This window comes from Patella vulgata, chromosome 4 (genome assembly GCF_932274485.2).
Source record: "Patella vulgata chromosome 4, xgPatVulg1.2, whole genome shotgun sequence".
Classification (NCBI taxonomy): domain Eukaryota; kingdom Metazoa; phylum Mollusca; class Gastropoda; family Patellidae; genus Patella; species Patella vulgata.
Window position 1 is genome coordinate 50,367,079 of NC_065882.2, and position 21,642 is coordinate 50,388,720.

The window sequence follows — 21,642 nt, forward strand, 5'->3', positions numbered from 1 at the left end:
TCGTAATAAAAGTAGACCGTGGCGCCGCTGTCCGGGCTAAATTTCACTCATGGCACACCGTAAGTTCGTCTCATTAGCCTGGATGGTGTAGAAAAGTAGGACGATAAACCGCTATCTATGAATTTCGGTATTGCTTTATGCAACTTGAATAAAATAATTTTGGAAAAAAACTACCATAAAGTTAGTCAGGTCGGTGTAATGAAGGAATCAGAAATAAAAACTTCATCGCTTTCCACGTGAACAGATTATCCCAGTCTCCTTTAAAGGCCGTTTCATCCCTACAGTATGAGGTTTCTAAATTTATATCTTTGAGCCATATCAAGAACAAGTTTATCATTTTTGTTAGAGTAGTAATAGAATACAGATTAACAGTAAATACATATTATTGATGGCTTAACTGTCTTCAAGAAAATTTAAAAAAAAGCTGTTTGGCTTTTATTTGAAGTAGTATTTACCAGCCATTTCACGTTCGATGTTGTTTTCAATTTCACCATCGATTCCCAAGTTGTACGTGACCAGGAGTAGGGTCGCCTGTCCAACCTCTTGGGTTTTCTCCGGGTCCTCCCACTGCTAAAGACCCCTACGCGCAAGCGAATTGTTGAAATAAATTGAACCATATGTTAGTCCAGAAATGACCTAGTTTGTGCCGAGTGGTCGTTACCCCCCCCCCCCCCTCTCTCTCTCTCTCTCCCTCTCTCTCAGCACTCCGCCCAACCACCAACCAGGCGAAGAGCGAGTCGTTTATATAAAGATAATGGTCCCTACCAGGTGCGCAATCACCAAATGAGCACGCAGTGGCGACACCAAACGACTTCATAATGATGGTTGCTAGGCAGAAGTGTAAAAATTCTAAAGGTTTAAAGCATCAATGAAGAAGACGTTTTTCGTCTAAATAATAGAAATAAGATGAAATAGAATTAAAATTTACACTGAACAAATAAAGAAGTTGGATTATACATACACTGTCTTAATTTAGAAATTACACGAATTGAAGTTAGAAATTACATGAATTAAGGTTAGAAATTACATGAACGGAGGTTAGAAATTAGACGATAGCATATTAAAATTTTGAATCTAATATACCGCCATATGTAACAGGTATTTTTCAGTTTTAGATTATTATCCCCACTCTGTGTAAAGGGAATGTGCCATTTCATAGATGTCTGGTAGTGCCATACCTATGTGCCGATAGTGGGCAAACGCATATTTGTCAGATTGCAATTCCTCCAAATCTTAACCGCCGTTGATGAAGGTTGACTACGTTCACCAATTCGTTCCCCCCCCCCCCGGCGACTGTGAAGTTCATCAAACGGGACCAATCGGAGACCAAATAATTTTACTATCGCCTACTAATTGGGGCAGTATAATTAATCAGGTTATTCCAAATTTGTTCAGAAATAGAATAAACAGACTGTAAAACGCATCTGGTCTGGATTCTGTTTCTATCGAATACTCATCCACCCAACACACTATATGACTTGTTTCATACAATATCAGGGGATAATCGCCACAGAATTCATTTAAGATTCCTAGTAATATCTGGGTTAAATAGCTTATTGTGTGCTAAACAAGAGGGCATTTTCGCACTGAAATTAATTCCGATATATTTACTTTGTATTTGCCAAATTCTTATCGAATCTTCATTTGTTATAATCATTTAAATCTCTTTCTGAACACTTTACAGTCCTATTTTCTGTTAACTGTAAAAATATATGAAATGAGATAATAGCTCACAAACTCTTATGGATATTTAGGTGATGGGGTATCAGGGGTGCTTAAAAACGAACGTGGGGATGTATGCAGCCTTATGACATTGTTTTGCGTGGTGCGGTTGCTCTCCACGTTAGAGAGCAGATTTTGTACTCGTGTAGTAATATTGATGGAAACACAATTCCGCTCCAAGGTCCCACCTAATAAACAAACTATACAGTTCCAGGCCAAATTTTTGCCCTAACTCGATTTAGGGCCAGATGAAAATTGTGATAATTTTCAAGTAAATGCTATATTTATACTAAAAATTCCATCCGAATAACTAGACGCTGTCCATCACAGCCCCCTTCCCAGTTCATGCACCACTGACAAGGGGAAACAACGCTGGAAAGTTTGGGGAACTGTCTAGGTCAACACGATTATCAAACCCCGGACCTCCTGATTAGTGAGTCACGGACAAGTGGAAACCACGCCGGACTAGAATCGAACCCTGGGCTGCCCGGTAAATGAGCCAGCCCTATACTGAATCACCGCTGCTCCCTTGCACACTAATGATGGCACTTGCATACTAGTTGTACACTTACAATGCTCCACCCCCTCCCAACTGTAATGTATGACGTATGCTCATCTTCATTATAGTTATACGGGTTGTTGCAGAACAGTAAAACATTAAAACCCATTTGATTTTTTTTCTGTTCAGTACAATATTGTCACCCCATTACAGTATTATTTAGTTTTCACCATATCTATTTTATTGAAAAAAACTAAATATCTGTAGATGTTATGTTTCAGGTTAAATATTTGTTAGACCTTTAGCCTCAAATACTTGACAATTATCACAATTTTCATCTGGCTCTAAATCGAGTTAGTGCAAACATTTTGCTTGGAACTCTCTGGATTTGTGTTCCTGGTGTTATAACCTTTCCAAAAATGTATAGTTTGTTTATTAGGGAGGACCTTGTAGCGGAACTTCACTCTAGAAATTTTGGCTGCAGGCCTTATAATAATGTTAGGCTAATATGAAAATTTTAGCTTAACTATGGTCTTCACTAATCATTGCTTACAGATTCACAGACAAGCATAAAACAGATAGAACGGAAATCTGTGATACTATTTTGCATGAAATGAACCAGTAGATGACACTACAGTATCTATAAGGGAACACATGTGGTTTGTTTGTGAAATATTGTGAAGATAACAGGGTATGGGCTCTAGTAACCAATCATCATAAGTAATTACGTAATATTTTGCTAATTATATAATCGACAGAGCTATCGCAAGGGCGCTGTCAATGTTATAGAACTGATTTAGATTCTGTACAGATCAGACACGCATTATATTCTTTAGAGAGCCGATACCATGTACACTACACACTGTAGATACGTTGGGAGGTACCGTTGAGGTTCAAGAGACATAATCTGGAATGAGTAGACCCCGTTAATTCGTTGTAGAGTCGTAATATGATGTAGGAAGGTCCGTCAGCAAAATCGATCAGCGGGTTGGTGGGGTGCAGAGAAAGACATGTTAATTTTAAGTATTGTAATGTAGACTCTTGTGTAAACTGTTTCCATATAAAATGTAGAAACGAACAGTTGTATTGTTATTCATGAGTAAACCAAAGAAAATACTCAACGTGGGATGTCAGAGTGACATTTAGGAGAAGTCCTAGCCACAAAAAAGAGATTACAATAATATTTGAGCCCAAGACAAACCTAGCCTATCACAAGGCTAATAAAATCTGTAGCAGGGGAAGGTATGCCGCACACGTTGGATGTGGGGAGTTTTTGGAGTTCTGCTTTCACATCTGAACCAGCGACGTATATCGCTACACTTATCTGCTAGGGTGTTAATAAGTAAAGATATAAAATACGTCGGTGATTTTTCTATCGCTAGTGCAGACTAAGCTCTCAGGTTTCTCAGGTTTCTTCTTAAGCCGGATTTGTGATGGAAACTCACAATCATTAAGATGTATAAGCATCTAATATCTATCATCTCCTCGTTGCCTGTAGGATTGTTTTTTAGTTGCTGTCACCATATTCAAACCTTGATTAGATCAGAAATAACACGACCGCTGTAGCGTATTACACGGCAACACATTTCTGAGACAACCCAGACGATTTGCCGCCTATAGCTCAAACGCGTTAATTTTGAGTGCAGAACGGTCATATCAACCTAGTTGCCGTAATACAACTTCAATCACGGACAGTCTCATCGATCTTTGAACATCTATAAGTTGTGGATAGACAGACTGACTTGAGTAAATCATCAGTTAAATATTGCTTTGAACTAACCAACATATAAATGACGAGAACTACGACAACATATTAAATCATTCAATCATCGGTGCTTTAAGTCCATGACGCTTGATTTATAGACGCTCATCAAAAGTGTAATTTGATAAAGTGGAAAACCAAAATTCACAGTGGGAAAAAGGAGCAAACAACCACTATTCAAACCAGCCGAGGAAATGAAACGGGCCCCGAGTTCACAAAGCATTCTCAGACTTAAGTTGAGAATTTACTCAAACTTGTTCACCTTATTTTAACTAAAATATAGCCCTTTATAATAATTTTGTTGTTTGAATGTATGAGATACATCAATAAGAAACTATGTGCAAAGTTTTGTGTTTCTGCATCAAAGATATTTCTCATAAACAGTGATTGAAAGTTGAGCAAATTCTCAACTTAAGTCTGAGAATGCTTTGTGAACTCGGGGCCGGGGTAGAAGTTTAAACTTGAGTGCTACATAAATGGATCTCTTTACACAGGTTCTTTAACAAATCGAACTATTTCCGTTACTCAATAGTTTTCTACATATATCATCCATTAAATATTCCTATGATATCTGTTTAAAATGACATATTAAAGACCTTTCTGTCAAATTCCGACAGTATAAAAGTTCGGGCATCAGCTGTGCTTGGCAATACTTACGATAGAATTCGTCAGCATTAACACAATGACTAAACCTGTCTGATTTGTAAATTACCACTAAACAAACCCATTTGTCGTTACAGGCTAACGTAACTAAGATTAGGGTTCAAAACAATGTAGGTTTGGTCATAATCGACACGCGTAGGCGGTAAAACATTATGGCGAGAGTTAATAAAAGAGCTCTTATATTGTCACAGGCGATATCCGCATCAACATCACTATATTGAATAACTTAATTGAATTAAAAGAGGCTTATAGGAGGCTGAGGTTGTTCGAGACTCGTATGTATTACATCAATGCGATATCATAAATCACTAACGTAACTGTGTCAAACATGAATCGAACTATTCTATTCAGGTAGATGTGAGATGAAACGAATGAAAATTTGCTTTCCGCCATATCTTCATATAGGGTACCTTTGGGGTTATATGATATTTTTAATACGGCAAAATTTCAGCGTAGGTGTATCATGTCGTCGTCCCTGGCGGTATGTCCGTCAACAATTCAAATATGGTGTAAAGCATTGGAGGCATAAGAATATGAACCCTATCCATTTCCAGCGTTCCGTGAAGAAAAAGGACTTTGGTGGCGTGTGTCGCGGGGCGCTGTCTATCTAGTTTTGCGTAGCTATGTTTACACTTATATATCTAATTGACCAAGAGTTTCTGTAAACCTGGAGAAGCAGGGAATCTTAAAGGCTAATAATGCTCACAGAAGTGAAATTCATTATTTTAAAGTTTTATCTATTTAATTTGAATACGGTACTTCGTTTAAAATATTGAATCGTTTAAGAGTCAAACTTAAGCCAGTTTTTCTATTTCATAAAACATATTATTGCCTAATAATGACGAGTAAACCCTCGTATAAATGACACTACCTTTGTTCAATTTTATGGTTCCAGACAGAATAAATCTGTGATATCTGTAGATGTTAGTGTACATTATGAGGGAGAGGGTGGTGGTTAAAGATCACTCCACATTAATAGTGTCATTTCGACACTATCGTATTTGAATAGTTCGCATGCGGGCAGATTGAGCCAAGGTGGTTCGATCCCAGGTTTGTCTAGGAATTTCGTTCCTTGGGATTTTGCAGTCTAATTTCCACAAAACGTTCGGATCGGACGGAAAAACGAGGTCTGGTATAAGTGTAGTTGCTGACATCCACGTGAAAGAAACCTTGACAAAATTTGATCGGTGTGTGCAAAAATGTAGGATGTTAAACCCATTTCATTTTGCCTGCCCACAGATTTTTTTTAAAAATAAGGGGAAATCTGGAGGTTAGGCAATCGACATTTCCTTAAAACTAGGAAACCTCAGATCGAAACCGTGAAATATAAATAGAAGGTCGCGTGGCCTACACCGAACGCGTTACACCGCTCAGCATCCCATGAAGAAAATCGAAGTGCAGTTGAACATCCAGTAAGATAAAGACGTTTCACTAGACACATATTTTAGATATCCTCATTAACTTTTTACATTTGACAGTAATTCGAGTGTAAATCAAGATAACAAATGTGCCGATAATAATAAAGGGTGATGCTTTATTATAGATCTTATATACACAGCTTTAAATCGTTAATTTAAGATAATGTTTCGTATAATATTATACTGAAACGGGTGGGGGTGGAGACGACTGGCCGAATGCTTTGGACCATAAGGTCTGTCATTGAGTCAAGCCGTGTTATTTCGATCCAATATTCAACCTCGTGGATTTTCTCCGGGTCCTCCGGTTTCCTTCCACTGATAAAGAACCCTACACGCAAAAGAATTATTGAAATAAACTGAACCACATATTATAAGTCCCGAAATGACCTAGTTTGTGTCGAGTAGATGTTAAACCCCATATATACCGAGGCGCAATCAAAAGCCACCACTGATTGGACTGGTAGCCAAAATGTGTTTTTTGGCAAGATTGTAGTCTGGACAATTTCAGCACGGATGAACCCATGTAGCCCCTCGCAGCAGTACGCAAATATGGATTGCAGTGTGCGATCATTCAGATAATACATGTGCCGTATAAGCTATCATCAAAAATCAACAGGTTATATATAAGTAAGTCATAAATTTCAGAAAAATCCAATTATAATTGAAACCTCTGGGGCGCTTACAAAATTTCTTAACAAAGGCGATTAACTTTGAAAGTTATTTTCTAAAATCCTTTCAATAGAATAAACAACCAATATAAATTCGTAACTCTGGATCTGATTATCGAAATAATTATAGAATCAACAGGATTCTTCATTTCAATTTTGATATGAACCACTGTCGCCTCCTAAAAAGAAATCTTAAGGAATGTATGATGAAATTCAAACAATTCTCGCACCCCTATCCCCTCCCCAACACTAAATATTTTTTTTTACAAATGTTCTGATTTGATTGCTCGAAGTAATATAAAACAAGCCAACAGTGAGGCTGATGTCCCCCGCCGAAATCCCAAAATAAATAGATGACACATTAATTAATCGATTAATCGCACATTTATTTTTTTCAAAAGTATCAAGCAATCAAACTTATTATTAACTATACACTAAGTTTCACCACTCTCTATCAGATAGAATCAAAGTTATCTTGTCCCAAAGCATCGACCAATGAAATTGCTTTGCTCAGCTTAGCTTTAGCTCGAAATGTTAATCATTGAACTCGGTCAAGACATTCACTTAATGAACATCTACATCAAGTTTAAACATTCTACCTCCATTAAAAGCAGAGTTGTTATGTTCAATCTGAACGACAGACCAACCCTAGCTACCATTTAATTTTCGTACGTTAGTTACGTACATGTAATGATATAATGAATCTATACCCGGAGTTTCATCACTCTCACTTAATTATAACAAAAATTATCGTGCCCCAAAGCATCAACCAATCAGATTGCTTATCTCTGATTACAGTAAGCAGACAATGTTTATAATCGACCTCCATCAAGGCATTCACCTAATGAACACATACTCCAAGTTATTAGGAGAGTTAGTATGTTCCAAAGTCTTGACGAATCAAATTGCTTATCGCTCTGCTTACCCTGAAGAGAAAATGCTCATTATCGAACTTAATCAAGGTATTGATGTGATAAAACTATACACCAAGTGTCCTCACTCTCACTGAATTAGAACTAAAGTTCCAATCAAACTGCTTATCTCTGCTTACCCAAAGCAAAAAATCTCATCTTCAAACTCCATCAAGGCATTCACCTAATAAACACCTATGACAAGTGTGAACATTCTAGCTCAATTAGAAGGAGAGTTATTGTGTCCCAAAAAGTGTGACGGACAGACAGGCACACGGACGAACCCATTTTAATAGTCCCCTGCTTACTTCGAAACGCGGGGGACAAAAATACACGTGCAAGTAATTAACAAATATTAACTATGTATTTTGGGATTCAAGCGAGGACATCATCATCGATGTTAGCTGGTTTTATTTTGGTTTAAAACCACGATAATATGTCCACCCAGTCTAGTAGTTTGATGTGTTTTGGTTTAACGCTGACAATAATTGCTCAATCCAGTCTGGTATTTTATACTAGTTTAAATTGAACAAGAATAGGTCTATCCATTTCGTTTTAAAGTCAATATCCATCAAGTCTAGTACTCATCTAAAGGCTCTCTATCCATGAAATTCAGTACCGTTAATGCAACTTGAAATAAAATTTAGTCGGGGAGGTATAATGAAGCAATGAAATGGGGTTTACCTCCCTACTGTTCTGTTCCGATTTTGCTAATGAAGAAAGGGGATGGGTTACAAGGAGAAACGTTTTCGTTATAACGAGCAGATTATCTTGGTCTCATTTGAAGACCGTATCATTCCCATTTTTGGGTTTCTAAACATCATATCTTTAAATCAATTTAAGAAAATATTTATTATTTTGAAAGGATATGTTTGTTTATTTTCATATAAATGAAAAGAAATGTGGTTTAACTTTTCTCCACTAACGGGACTATTGAAGACGTGTGCTATACAAGAATTATTTCCCGGACAGCGGCGTATCCGCGTACACTTCATCGAATTCAGAAGACAATAATTATACTCTGTCATTGATCATGTTTCCGCAATGGGATAGCATGCCAAAATGTTCCTTAAAACAAAAGTTTAAGTATTATGTGGTACGGTATGCGAAAATTGCAGGAACGTGTAACTCGGGTGGGGTGGGGGCGGGGGTGATGAGAAGAGAAAGCTGCGGTGCTCGCAATTATGTTGCAGTTACATGACTACAATGCAAAGACTAAGCCCGCCCGCCGAATCGAATCATTATAATGGGCCGCCTCGGGGTAGGTGAATCGCAGTAAGCAGCCACACGCCACATGAACGTCCATCAGAGCACTTTCGTATGGTGGTTGATTGGTACCATGTCGTGATGTCGACCTTCATAAGGCGACAACCCAACATCGCGACATTTTAACCCGACATCATGGAAACCGGGCATTTTAACCCGACATTAAAAATGTTGTAATGTCGCGTTAAAATGTCGGGTTGTCGGTCATGCTCCCCTCAATACTGGGATTATGTATACTGATTCTGGTGTTGATCAAGAAAGTTCTCATGGATTTTGCATCGTGGTTTCTTCCTGTCGGTAGTGCAGGAAAGGGCCTGGTAAAGAACAGTGTCTTGTTGTGTAGATGAAATGACTGTTCTGCTACGACTGGGCTAATGAAGACCGGCATATCTAGTTGCCCGGATAGTGGCGCTATGGCCTACTCTTATTAAATTCCAACTGCCGATATGTACATGCCGGTTTTCGTCCTATCCGAACGACTATACGTTATCCCTTGCCAGGCCCTCCGCCCTGCAGCACTGTCAACAATTATTAACAAGCTATAATATATATTACCCTCCAATATATAGTTTTTAACAGTTATAAATTAACTATAATAATCATCCTGCCATTGATATGAGGAATTGTAATTTATTATCTAATAGTATGAGACGTTGACTGGATATTACATCAACTATATTATATTGTGGACAATTCTAATGAACCAGTGGCTGCCAGACAGGATACGCCCACATTTTGCAAGAGATTGATAGAGAACAAGCTAAACAAAAAGCGACTTTTCGAACAATCAAGGGCTATAATTCAGGAAGTTACGGCCCGATATGCGCGAATATCAATAGCAACCAAGATCATTGGGTTATAAAGATATATTTCAAGTTTCATCAAAATCGGATCAAAAATGTGATTTCTAGAGGGTTCACAACCTTGATATACTATATATTTAAACTATTACGAGGTGCGGCCATTTTGTCCGCCAGTTTTGGTCCGATTTTCACGAAATTCGAACTCAACCGTCATTAAGGTGTAACGACGATATATTCGAACGTTTTTGTAAATCAGAATAAAATTATGACCTCCATAGGGTCCATAAGTTTAAAAAAAACGTGATTTTTCGTACAATCAGGGGCCATAATTCAGGAAGTTGCGGTCCAATAAGTTGGGTTATAAACTTACATTTCAAATTTCAACAAAATCAGACAAAAATTGTGACCTCTATTGGGGCCATAATCCATGAAGTTACGGTCCGATACATGCCAATAGCGAAAGGAACCGTGATCTTAGAGAGATAAACCTAAAAATTATGACCTGTAGAGTGTGCACAAACAATTGTGGACGGACAGGGGCGACGACAATATATATACGTCCACATGAAAATGTGGGCGTATAAAAAGTAGACACATGTATGCATACATGCAGGCTAGCTGAAAAGATCTAAATAAATGAGAATTGCGAATGTTTGTGTCGTCTTTCAAGAGTAGATTACCCCAACCCACGCGTTCACTTTAAAAAAAAACTATCCTATGACAGATCACGGAATGTCTGAATTACAATGCAACATCTTGGGAAATATTGTTAATTTGATCGTTCGGTCCTTAAGGCTTAACGTCCACTTCCACCTTGGGTGGATTAGTCTTGCATAGGTAGGGGACGCGAGATCGATTAGAAGGCTTGTTCGATTCCGGTCCCTTTTGCAAGGTAGCGTCCAAGGTATGTTTTATCCAAAGGAGTTGCTACCAGCGCAAGTAATAGGGCATTGCATTGGAGACCGTAATATTTTAAGTGTTTAAAGCTATGATTTAGATGACCTTATATTGGAAATCTATTTCTATAGTTTCCACGCATTTTTCTTAGGATTACTCTCATCGAACACGAGAACTGAATGGTATTTTTCTTTGTATTAACGAATAATATTCTGGACGATTTGTTTTATTAAAAAATTATCAAGGTTTAATTTGTTACCAGTTTGAAAGCACACATAGAATAAATGTATATTGGAATCTTATTCCGGGAAATTGGAATTCATACGAAGGGTTTAGTTATTATCCCCTGTACACTTAAAGCGTACCGGCCAAAAGTCGTTGGCATTTGTCTGGAAGCAATCTGAAAACAGGCGTATTTCATGAAAAAAGTATTTATACTCATGTATTTTCTTTCAGAAATTGGATTTCATTGGGCCAGAAAGCCACCACCGCCATTGTTTAATCCATAGATGCCAATTTATATTCTCATTTAATTCTGATGGGAAGTAGATAACCTGAATGCACTTATTGAAGAACGTCGAGTTAGTAGAGATTATTCAATCCACTTACGTCTGATAAAGGTCAGCCATTTATAGAAATCAGGAGACAGTGGTTTATTCATCAAATTCCTCTACTTTGTAACCCTGATAGATTAGGTATTGATCGATCTTAATAAGTTTATATTTTTAAAAGAATGGCGTTTCTTTGCAGAATACAGAATCCTGTTACATTCCAATATCGACGCCATCGAATAGGTTTACAGGGAGTAAGCAAAAGGCACCACATAGTCGAATTAGGAAAATTTATTTAAAACCACTTTAACTCGATACACAATCGGACCGATGTATTTTTATTTTGACTTTTAATTAGTCTTCATCTGATTTCTCGTCATTGACAATACTGCTATTTCAATAAATACAACAAAACAAGACAATAGCGAAAATATAATATTACTGCTAGATAACACGGGTAAGGTTAGATAAAGAGCTAACAGTTCTCGCTATAATAGTTAAAAAATAGATAATGAAAACAGAATATTCTGAAAATTTCAGTCAAATTGCTTCAATCTAAACCGATTATAGCGATTCAATTTTAGGCCAGCCCCGACCATTACTAACGTTGGTAAGATAAACAAAGTTTCGATTATCCATTTTTACGTTGAATTATTCATCACAAAATGTATTCAAATCTCCTAATTACGCAGGCTAACGATGGAATCGAGAGTTGATTATGGTTGGGATAAGTTAATTAATGTCTAATTAATAATTTAGATAATATTTTAGGCCTAAAGAAATACCTGCAATAGGCATATTTAGCTCTAGCATAATGCATGTTTAATGTTTTTGTTTTCATGCAGTTAATATGGCAAAGTACAATGAAGCTTAATATTAATACTCGTAATGAAGCGAATTTTCTTCGATACTGAATGCGCTAAAGATATTCTTACTGCTTTCTAACCGACATTGATGACAATGAGATTGTGCAAGTGCACGCATAAATCAGACGATTTAATTTTTGTCGTGATAATCTTTTATGTAACCGGATGTGATTCTGCATTACTCTGGTTTGCCAAAAAACGTTTTAGCTTAATCTACACTAATGCAGTCGGTTTAAAAAATTGTTCTAATTCAGATTCTTGAAGATTTGAATTTCAGTCGGCCCAGAGAAATATATAGATGGGAATAACTGGACTCATCTTACCAGTCTTAATAGAAGAATGAGTGGTAGATATCATGTTTGTTTTATTCGCAAAGTCTGGTGGTGGATGATGCTTGATTAGTATATGAGGTTGAACATATTTCTTAATCTCGGAGCAATGTTCCGGTCATAATCTAACGGAAACCAAGCTAACGACGAGTCTCTCAATTGGTCTTTATATTTAGCAAATGACCAGGAACCAGGTTATAGAGAAATATGACATGTAAAGTATTTATTATGTGTCACGTTTTGTGATATATCAAACATATAAACTGGTTAGAGCCTTCGAAAGTCTTTTTTTTTAAGTCACATTCTTTATTTCTGAGTAAATTTTAAAAAAATGCAATCCCATACAAATGTTAAAGGCGGAGCAGTGTATTTGAGATGGTTGAACCGCCTCCTACATATTTAAAACAAAAATATTAATTTGGTGTTGCCTCAATATTGAGGAATCTGGGACACATTTAATTTAAAAAATTCAATAGTTTGTTGCACAAGTTTACGCATGAAAATAGATTTGGGAACAGAATAATCACATATTTATAAACGAATGTATATGTCTTTAAATAATAACATTTTTACTTGTATACTTCAGCGTAACCCTGATAATTAAAGGACGTGAATAACAACCAAGTACATGCTACAATTTATTGATGTAATTTGAAGTCTATGTCAAACATACGCTCCATCAACTACCATTAACCTAGTTAATGCCAATTTAAGCGAGACATTGTTTATATGAATAAGCTGAACAAATAGTAAGGAAGTCACGCCCTGGTGCTATTATTTGTGGGCCAGAAGAAGTCGAAGAGAGTATTGGTCTATAATATGTATACGGGTTGTGACAAAAATATGGTGATTTTGGTGAGGATTTCGACAGAAAGTTCACACTGAAGCATTGCCAATGAATAATTACATTGATGAATTGGTAGTTACCCAAATAAACGCTGCTTTTAAGAATTAGTGTATATTCAATTACCAGCGGCTGCCAGACAGGATATGCCCACATTTTTGAGAGATGGATAGAGAACAAGCTAAAAAGAAAGTGATTTTTCCTACAATCAAGGGCCATAATTTCAGGAAATTACAATTCGATATGCGCAAATATCGAAAGGAACCAAGATCTTTGTGTTATAAACTTACATTTCAAGTTTCAACAAAATCGGATAAAAATTGTGACCTCTATAGGGTCCACAACCTTGATATACCATATTTTTACGCTATTTGAGAACGAAGGGCGGCCATTTTGTCTGTCAGTTTTGGGCCGATTTTTACGAAATTCGAACTCAGTCGTCCTTAGGATCTAACGGTGATATAATAATACGTTTTTTAAAATCGGATAAAAATTATGACCTCTATGGGCTCCACAAGCTAAAATCGCGATTTTTCGTACAATCAGGGGCCATAATTCAGGAAGTTACGTTCCGATATGCGCGAATATCGAAAGGAACCGAGATCTTTGGGTTATAAACTTACACTTAAAGTTTCATCAAAATAGGATTAAAATTGTGACCTCTATAGGGTCCACAACCTTGATATACCATATTTTTACACTATTTGAGAACGAACGGCGGCCATTTTGTCTGTCAGTTTTGGGCCGATTTTCACGAAATTCGAACTCAGCCGTCCTTAGGGTGTAACGGGGATATAATAATACGTTTTTTTTTAAATCGGATAAAAATTATGACCTCTATAGGGTCCACAAGCTAAAAACGCGATTTTTCGTACAATCAGGGGCCATAATTCAGGAAGTTAAGGTCCGATATGCGCGAATATCGAAAGGAACCACAAACTTTGGGTTATAAACTTACATTTCAAGTTTCAACAAAATCGAATACAAATTGTGACCTCTATAGGGTCCACAATCTTGATATACCATATTTTTACGCTATTTGAGAACGAACGGCGGCCATTTTGTCTGTCAGTTTTGGGCCGATTTTCACGAAATTCGAACTCAGCCGTCCTTAGGGTTTAACGGTGATATAATAATATGGTTTTTTTAAATCGTATGAAAATTATGACCTCTATCGGGTACACAAGCTAAAAACGCGATTTTTCGTACAATCAGGGGCCATAATTCAGGAAGTTACGTTTCGATATGCGCGAATATCGAAAGGAACCGAGATCTTTGGGTTATAAACATACATTTCAAGTTTAAACTAAATCGGGTAAAAATTGTGACCTCTACAGTGTTCACAAGCTAAAAACGTGATTTTTCGTACAATCAGGGGCCATAATCCATGAAGTTACAGTCCGATACATGCCAATATCGAAAGAAACCGAGATCTTATGGTGATAAACATATATTTCAAGTTTCATTGAAATCGAATAAAAATTGTGACCTGTAGACTGTTCACAAACAATTGTGGACGGACGGACAGGGGCGACGACAATATACGTCCACATGAAAATGTGGGCGTATAAAAATAACAGGCTATTTCTATAAGTTTTGCTTTGGTATGTTTTTTAAAAACTTAATCTTTGCTCACTTTAATGCACTTCATCAAGTTTAGTTATTTGATCACAATTAAAACCACCATTGCAGGCAACATAGGTGTTATAATTACTAGACAATTCAAACCAATTGTGTGATAATTGCAACACTTGCACAGTTTCCAAGGTTTCGTTGCAAAGGGGCATATCTTTAAAATTTAACATCAAAAATCATTTAATTCAATGGGATCCCCCCTATCATACATCCAGGCAAAATTTACAACATTTTAGAAAAATTCGTTACAAACAGGTATAACTATTGAAAATCAGTACGACCCCTCCAAGCAACCAATACAATCTTTAAAAAAGGTCGGATGATAAGTATGTATGTTCTTCAACTGTTACATTATTCAACACAGATTGGACAATAATTCTAGCCTTGAAATTGTTAAAACGATTTCTTTAGAAAACTGCATAAACCCTAAGGTTAGCCTCGTTGGAAATGAAAAGGGGCGATCCTCTAATATACGATGTAACTTATAGATACGAATTTCAGAAAGATCAGGTGATAATCTAAGCCAAAGTGTGTTAACACGGATACGTTAAATGGGGCATAACTCAGAATGTTAAAATTTGAATTAGCTGAAACCGAATATTAGACTTTCTCTTATATTACAACCAATCAAATTGCTTAACCTGAGCCGAAAATGCCTATTATCGATCTTAGTCAAGGTACTGATGTAATGAAATTATACACAAAGTTTCATCATTCTCGCTTAATTAGAAGAGTGGGGGGTGATGAAAGGTCTGTCACTGTGTCAACTTGCGTGGTTTCGATTCCTCGGTTGTACGTGACAAGGAGTAGGGTCGCTTGTCCAACCTCGTGGGTTTTCTCCGGGTCCTACTTTTTCACCCCACTACCAAGGCAATTATTGAAATAAAATTGAATCATTATGTTAGTCCCGAAATGACCTAGTTTGTGGCGAGTGGACGTCAACACCCCCCCCCCTCCATCACTTAATACCAACAACTTATAGCAATAACATTATATAAATTTATTAACATATATAGGCATACAAAAACGTTAAAAACTCTTACCTTTGCTTTGCCTCGATTTTTTAGATATTTCACATAAAATAAGGGAGTAGGTTGCAGTGATGATGACCAGTGGTAGACCATATACAGCAATGACATTAAAGAGATTATAGGCTAACTCATGGCGGGCAGATGGAAAGAAGTTAAAGGTAACACACTGTGTAAACCAGGTAAATTGTGGATGTCTTTCAACATGAAATATCACACTCTGAAAAATACAAAATTTACATCTTTAACACATTCCCACCAATCCATGAATTTCAATCCAATTTGTAGCTTTCCTGACTTTTGTCACTTCACTATTTCGCATTCTGATATAAAAACACACAGCTATGTAAAGTAATTGAAGACTATTTTCAGTATGTTAAAAAAAAATAAGCATGCTTGATTAAACAGAAGCTGTAAAAATTCTAATGTTGATGGGGCCATTCTAAGTCCGTTTGAAGCCGGGCCGCGGGGCGTACGGTACCTACCATTAATATTTTGATGTGTTTTCATCAATGAAAGTTAAATAATCAATTTGAGTATATTTTAAGCCATTAAATTATAGATACTGGCCTCGAAAATAAACTGTTAAATAATCAATTTGAGTATATTTTAACCCGTTAAATTATAGATACTGGCCTCGAAAATAAAAAGGACGATTAAAAATACATCATTTCCTCGGTACCTCCAAATATATCAGATTTCATAATAAAAATGATGATCCCTAGTGTGTGATTACCGGTCAAATCGGTTTCTACACTATAAATATTATGTTCCTAGATTTAGAGTATTACCATCAGTATAGGGTATCGGGTTTCTTTCAATAAATACAAATAGTCGATTTATATTATTATTATTATTACCGTCAACAATTATTTGACTAGATCAGCTATTCAGTATTCCTACCCACATTGAAAAATTTAATCCAAAATTTCCCTTGTATTAGTACTGATTTGCATGTTTGAACCCAAATTTGAAAAGAGTATTTACCACTGTCCTATATTTTCTTTAAGTCTATGAGATGTGGAGATAAATTCATGTTCAGGAAATGAGTGTTTTTACATTTAGGTCCATGGTTTGCATTACAGAAGGCTTGTATTTGAGTAATTAAACACTATAAGTTGTTAAAGTTTTAATAAGAACAACCAGCGGCTGCCAGGCAGGATACGCCCACATTTTCGAGAGATGGATAGAGAACAAGCTAAAAAGAAAGTGATTTTTCCTACAATCAGGGGCCATAATTCAGGAAGTTACGGTCCGAAATGCGCAAATATCGAAAGGAACCGAGATCTTTGGGTTATACACTTACATTTCAAGTTTCAACAAAATCGGATAAAAATTGTGACCTCTATAGGGTCCACAACCTTGATATACCATATTTTTCCGCTATTTGAGAACCGATTTTCACGAAATTCGAACTCAGCCGTCCTTAACGTCTAACGGTGATATAATAATACGTTTTTTTAAATCGGATAAAAATTATGACCTCTATAGGGTCTACAAACTAAAAACCCGATTTTTCATACAATCAGGGGTCATAATTCAGGAAGTTACGGTCCGATATGCGCGAATATCGAAAGGAACCGAGATCTTTGGGTTATAAACTTACATTTCAAGTTTGTGACCTCCATAAGGTCCACAACCTTGATATACCATATTTTTACGCTATTTGAGAACAAACGGCGGCCATTTTGTCTGTCAATTTTGGGCCGATTTTTACGAAATTCGAACTCAGTCGTCTTTAGGATCTAACGGTGATATAATAATACCGTTTTTTCAATCGGATAAAAATTATGACCTCTATAGGGTCCACAAGCTAAAAACCCGATTTTTCATACAATCAGGGGTCATAATTCAGGAAGTTACGGTCCGATATGCGCGAATATCGAAAGGAACCGAGATCTTTGGGTTATAAACTTACATTTCAAGTTTGAACCAAATCGGATAAAAATTGTGGCCTCTACCGTGTTCACAAGCTAAAAACGTGATTTTTCGTACAATCAGGGGCCATAATCCATGAAGTTACACTCCGATACATGCCAATATCGAAAGGAACCGAGCTCTTAGGGTGATAAACCTATATTTTAAGTTTCATTGAAATCGGATAAAAATTGTGACCTGTAGACTGTTCACAAACAATTGTGGACGGACGTCCGGACGGACAGGGGTGACGACAATATACGTCCACATGAAAATTTGGGCGTATAACAAAATTAACAACAATTAACAACGATACAGAGATGTACAAAACAATCTGGAAAATGGCAATATTAACCCGAAAACAATAAATTCCAATCGCAGTCAAGCACTTAAGTCGATAAAACCTAAAAGCTAAATAGTCGATTATTCCAGAATAAATATAAACAACAAAATGTTTTAAACTAAAAAGATTATACTAATAACCACTGGAAAGTGACCCCTTTCCATGTTATTTTTGATTTATTCAGCATTACAAAATTAACAAAACAATAATAATTACAGACTTAAAGTAGCAAGTCCTTAACTCAATATCATCCAGTCTTCGACATTGCAAACACGACTTCTTGGTCAATTTGAATCTACGTTGATGTTGTTATCTCACTGTGAAAAGATGAGCTTATGATATCCAATATTTAAGACACATTTTAAAATTGGCACATTGACTTGGTTAGGAATTTCAATATATTAATATATTGGTAAAATATGCTTTATCGCCATCACATAAAACAACATTTTTGGCAATTTCATCAGCAATACATCTGGTAACTGGGATATCGAAAGAAGAAAAAGCAAAATAACAAATATACGTACATAGAAAAGATTTACTGTCAGATTTAACAGAAACATAATAATGAAATGAAATGTAAAGGGGTTCAATCTCCGGGTTAGCGAGCCAAAGTCTTACTCACTGATGCATGGTGGCTCTCTCATAATAATGAACCATGCTTTATGTATACTTACATTTAGAGGAGACGGGTAGTTTTATTTGCTCGTTAATCTCAATAAAAATAACATTGTTTATTAATGACAAAACTACAACCAAATACGGATCTTATAGTAGGCTTAATACTCTTTCCTGGACTGATCCGGGACCATCTCACATCGGTGAAAGTAGGTGAAGTTTTGTTTTGTCAACAATCATTTCGGACATGCGCATTTGCCCAGGAGGAAACCAAACTGAGTCAATCCATTCTGTCACACCGGTCTTAGTAGAAACAATAAATTGTTAATGCGCCGTTAATATTAGCGCGTATGCCAATATCAAAACACAAAATAATCCTTTTAAGTAGTAAGCTTTTAATACTTTTTATAACCACTTTCTATATGCCAATCCATGGTATGATGTAAGATCTAATTTAAAAGAATGGCTTTACACGTATTATAAATCTCTAAAATGGATTTCAACTTTTTAAGGTATAAAAACATGCATGATTAATGTAGATTAGTTTTAACAAAAGAAATACTATATGAAGATGGATACAACGCTCGTGTGCTAAAGGACGTATCGCTCGATGCTCTAGTACGTAAAAGACGAAATTACATGTATGTCTAAATGCGCATTTTAATGTAATATGAGTGTATATAAAGTGATTACATTCGGTGAAATTAGCAAACAATCCCTTCCACACCGGTTTATTATTATTATTATGTCGTTTGTAAATCAGTCAGTTTGATTATTTCCGTATTGTCTTCTGTGATAATATTTCTTTGTTTATAACAAATGGCACCCGAAGGCATCATATCCATAGAGTACCCGACGTCATGTGCTGGTTTTAAAATGTTAATTCTGTCTTTTAGACATCAAGATCCAACACTTTCACCGTAAGATAACAATATCAATATTGAATAAAATGGACAATAAATATTGATTTCTAATTTGTGTTTCTAATTTCGAATATTATGGTTAATTTTGACAAAGGGATCATAACTTGAAAACATTTATCAAACTTATACTATATATGAGGGCTGGCTAAAGATTCTAAGATTATCGGTGAAAGATCTATTCAAAATCGATGGCTCCCATTTAGTTTTCTACATAGTCTCCTTCAAGGTGTACACACGTTTGCCAACGATGTTGCAAGGCCTGGGTACCGGTCAGGAAGAAATTTTCTTCTGTCACCCTAAAAGGTCATTCACAGCTGACATGACGTCATCATTAGTAGGAAAATTACCCGCTGGTCCCTTTTTCATTTTTGGAAACAAGTCTCAGCCATGGTTACAAACCTGCCCAAACAAATTATCAGTATCTGCTTCAAAACAGCGCAGATTGTCATGGGACGTCAGGAATCTGACACGTTTCTGGTCGCAGTCAAGCGCTTTGGCAACCATCTTGCAGAAATTTGTGTAATCCCTAACTCGTTGGCGATAAAGTGCTCAGTCCTATCATGAGAGATGCCCACAACACTGACAAAATGTTACGGTCGATCAACAATCACCATGTCATTCACTTGAATGATTGCTATTGATAGCCTTCGGGGAAGCGGCCCGTCTTTATTAGCCCACTTCGGAGCAAAACAGTAGGACGCTAAACCCCATTTCATTTCGGGGAAGCGGGTCATAGCCAAGACTCTCTGCCACGCTTAAAATTCCGCAGCCCGCTTCTTTACTGTGGAGACCATGTCAGCATGTATTTCTGTTGAGGATAGTCTTTTAAGTTGCAGGTACTTGATGACTACTCTATGGTCAGTTTTCTCCATTTAAAGCAGTGGTTCTTACGACGGTGATTCATTCAATGATGCATTCAGTGACGCACTTAAACCTAATATTTAACACTCTAAACTGGCCACTGCATTATATTGGTTAGCTGTGTTTCACTACAGACTTTATAAATCCCACATGTTATTGACAATGTACACACGACCTGTATATTATACCACAGGATAAAGATAGCATCATGGCCGTTTCTTAAATATAATTACATGTAATACCGGTCAGCTAAAGATATACAATAACGTGGTAAATAAGACTCCATATATAGTGTGTTTTGACACCGCTCTTTATTAGATGTTAGTGTTCAGTTTCCCTTTTGTTAAACAGAGAGAGAGAGAGAAATGGGGTTTAACGTCCACTCGACACAAACTAGGTCATTTCGGGACTAACATATGGTTTAATTTTATTTCAATAATTCGCTTGCGCGTAGGGGTCTTTAGCAGTGGGAGGAAACCGGAGGACCCGGAGAAAACCCACGAGGTTGGACAGGCGACCCTACTCCTTGTCACGTACAACCGGGGATTCGAAACCACGCCAGTTGACTCAATGACAGGTCTTATGATAAAGCACGCACGTGCTAACCATCCGGCCACCCAACCCCCCAACCCCCCCTTTGTTAAACAGACATGGAATATGTTTTTTTAGTGTATGGAGACCCAGCTCCTTATTATATCTTAGTATCCAGTTCCACTCTTGGTGGAAGTATATAACAACGAGTTTCCTGACAGCAATAAACTTCCCCTCATTCATTATGCTAATATTCTGTTATCTGTAGTGTTACATAATTTTGAGTTAAAATCTTAGCTCCTTCAAAAAGTGTAGTTTGCAAATAACAAATCTATTAGTCTTTATTTCTTATTAAGAAGTCATTATTTTGTATAATCGCGTCTATTGTCTTTATGATTGTTGATGATTACGGGATGTGACCGAAACATGGCGTGGCGGGCAAGAATGTCCCCACCGGCTTCGAAACCGTTTTTAACCGCATTGTTGTGGTAAATATGTGAATCTGAATCGTGAATTAAAAACTTTTGTGAATATGATCCCCGTGAACATTTTGTGAACAGTTAATTATGTGATAAACTCTTTAATTT

The 21,642-nt window shown here is 36.7% G+C and overlaps 1 protein-coding gene across 1 annotated transcript in view; it reads right to left on the minus strand.

Moving 5' to 3' along the window:
* LOC126817929 (adipokinetic hormone/corazonin-related peptide receptor variant I) overlaps nucleotides 1-21,642 on the minus strand; it is a 135,551-nt gene that overhangs the window by 39,907 nt on the left and 74,002 nt on the right. The window contains exon 2 of the mRNA XM_050545102.1: nucleotides 15,878-16,082. Coding sequence (XP_050401059.1) covers nucleotides 15,878-16,082 — 205 coding nt within the window. The remainder of the gene's footprint in view (nucleotides 1-15,877; nucleotides 16,083-21,642) is intronic.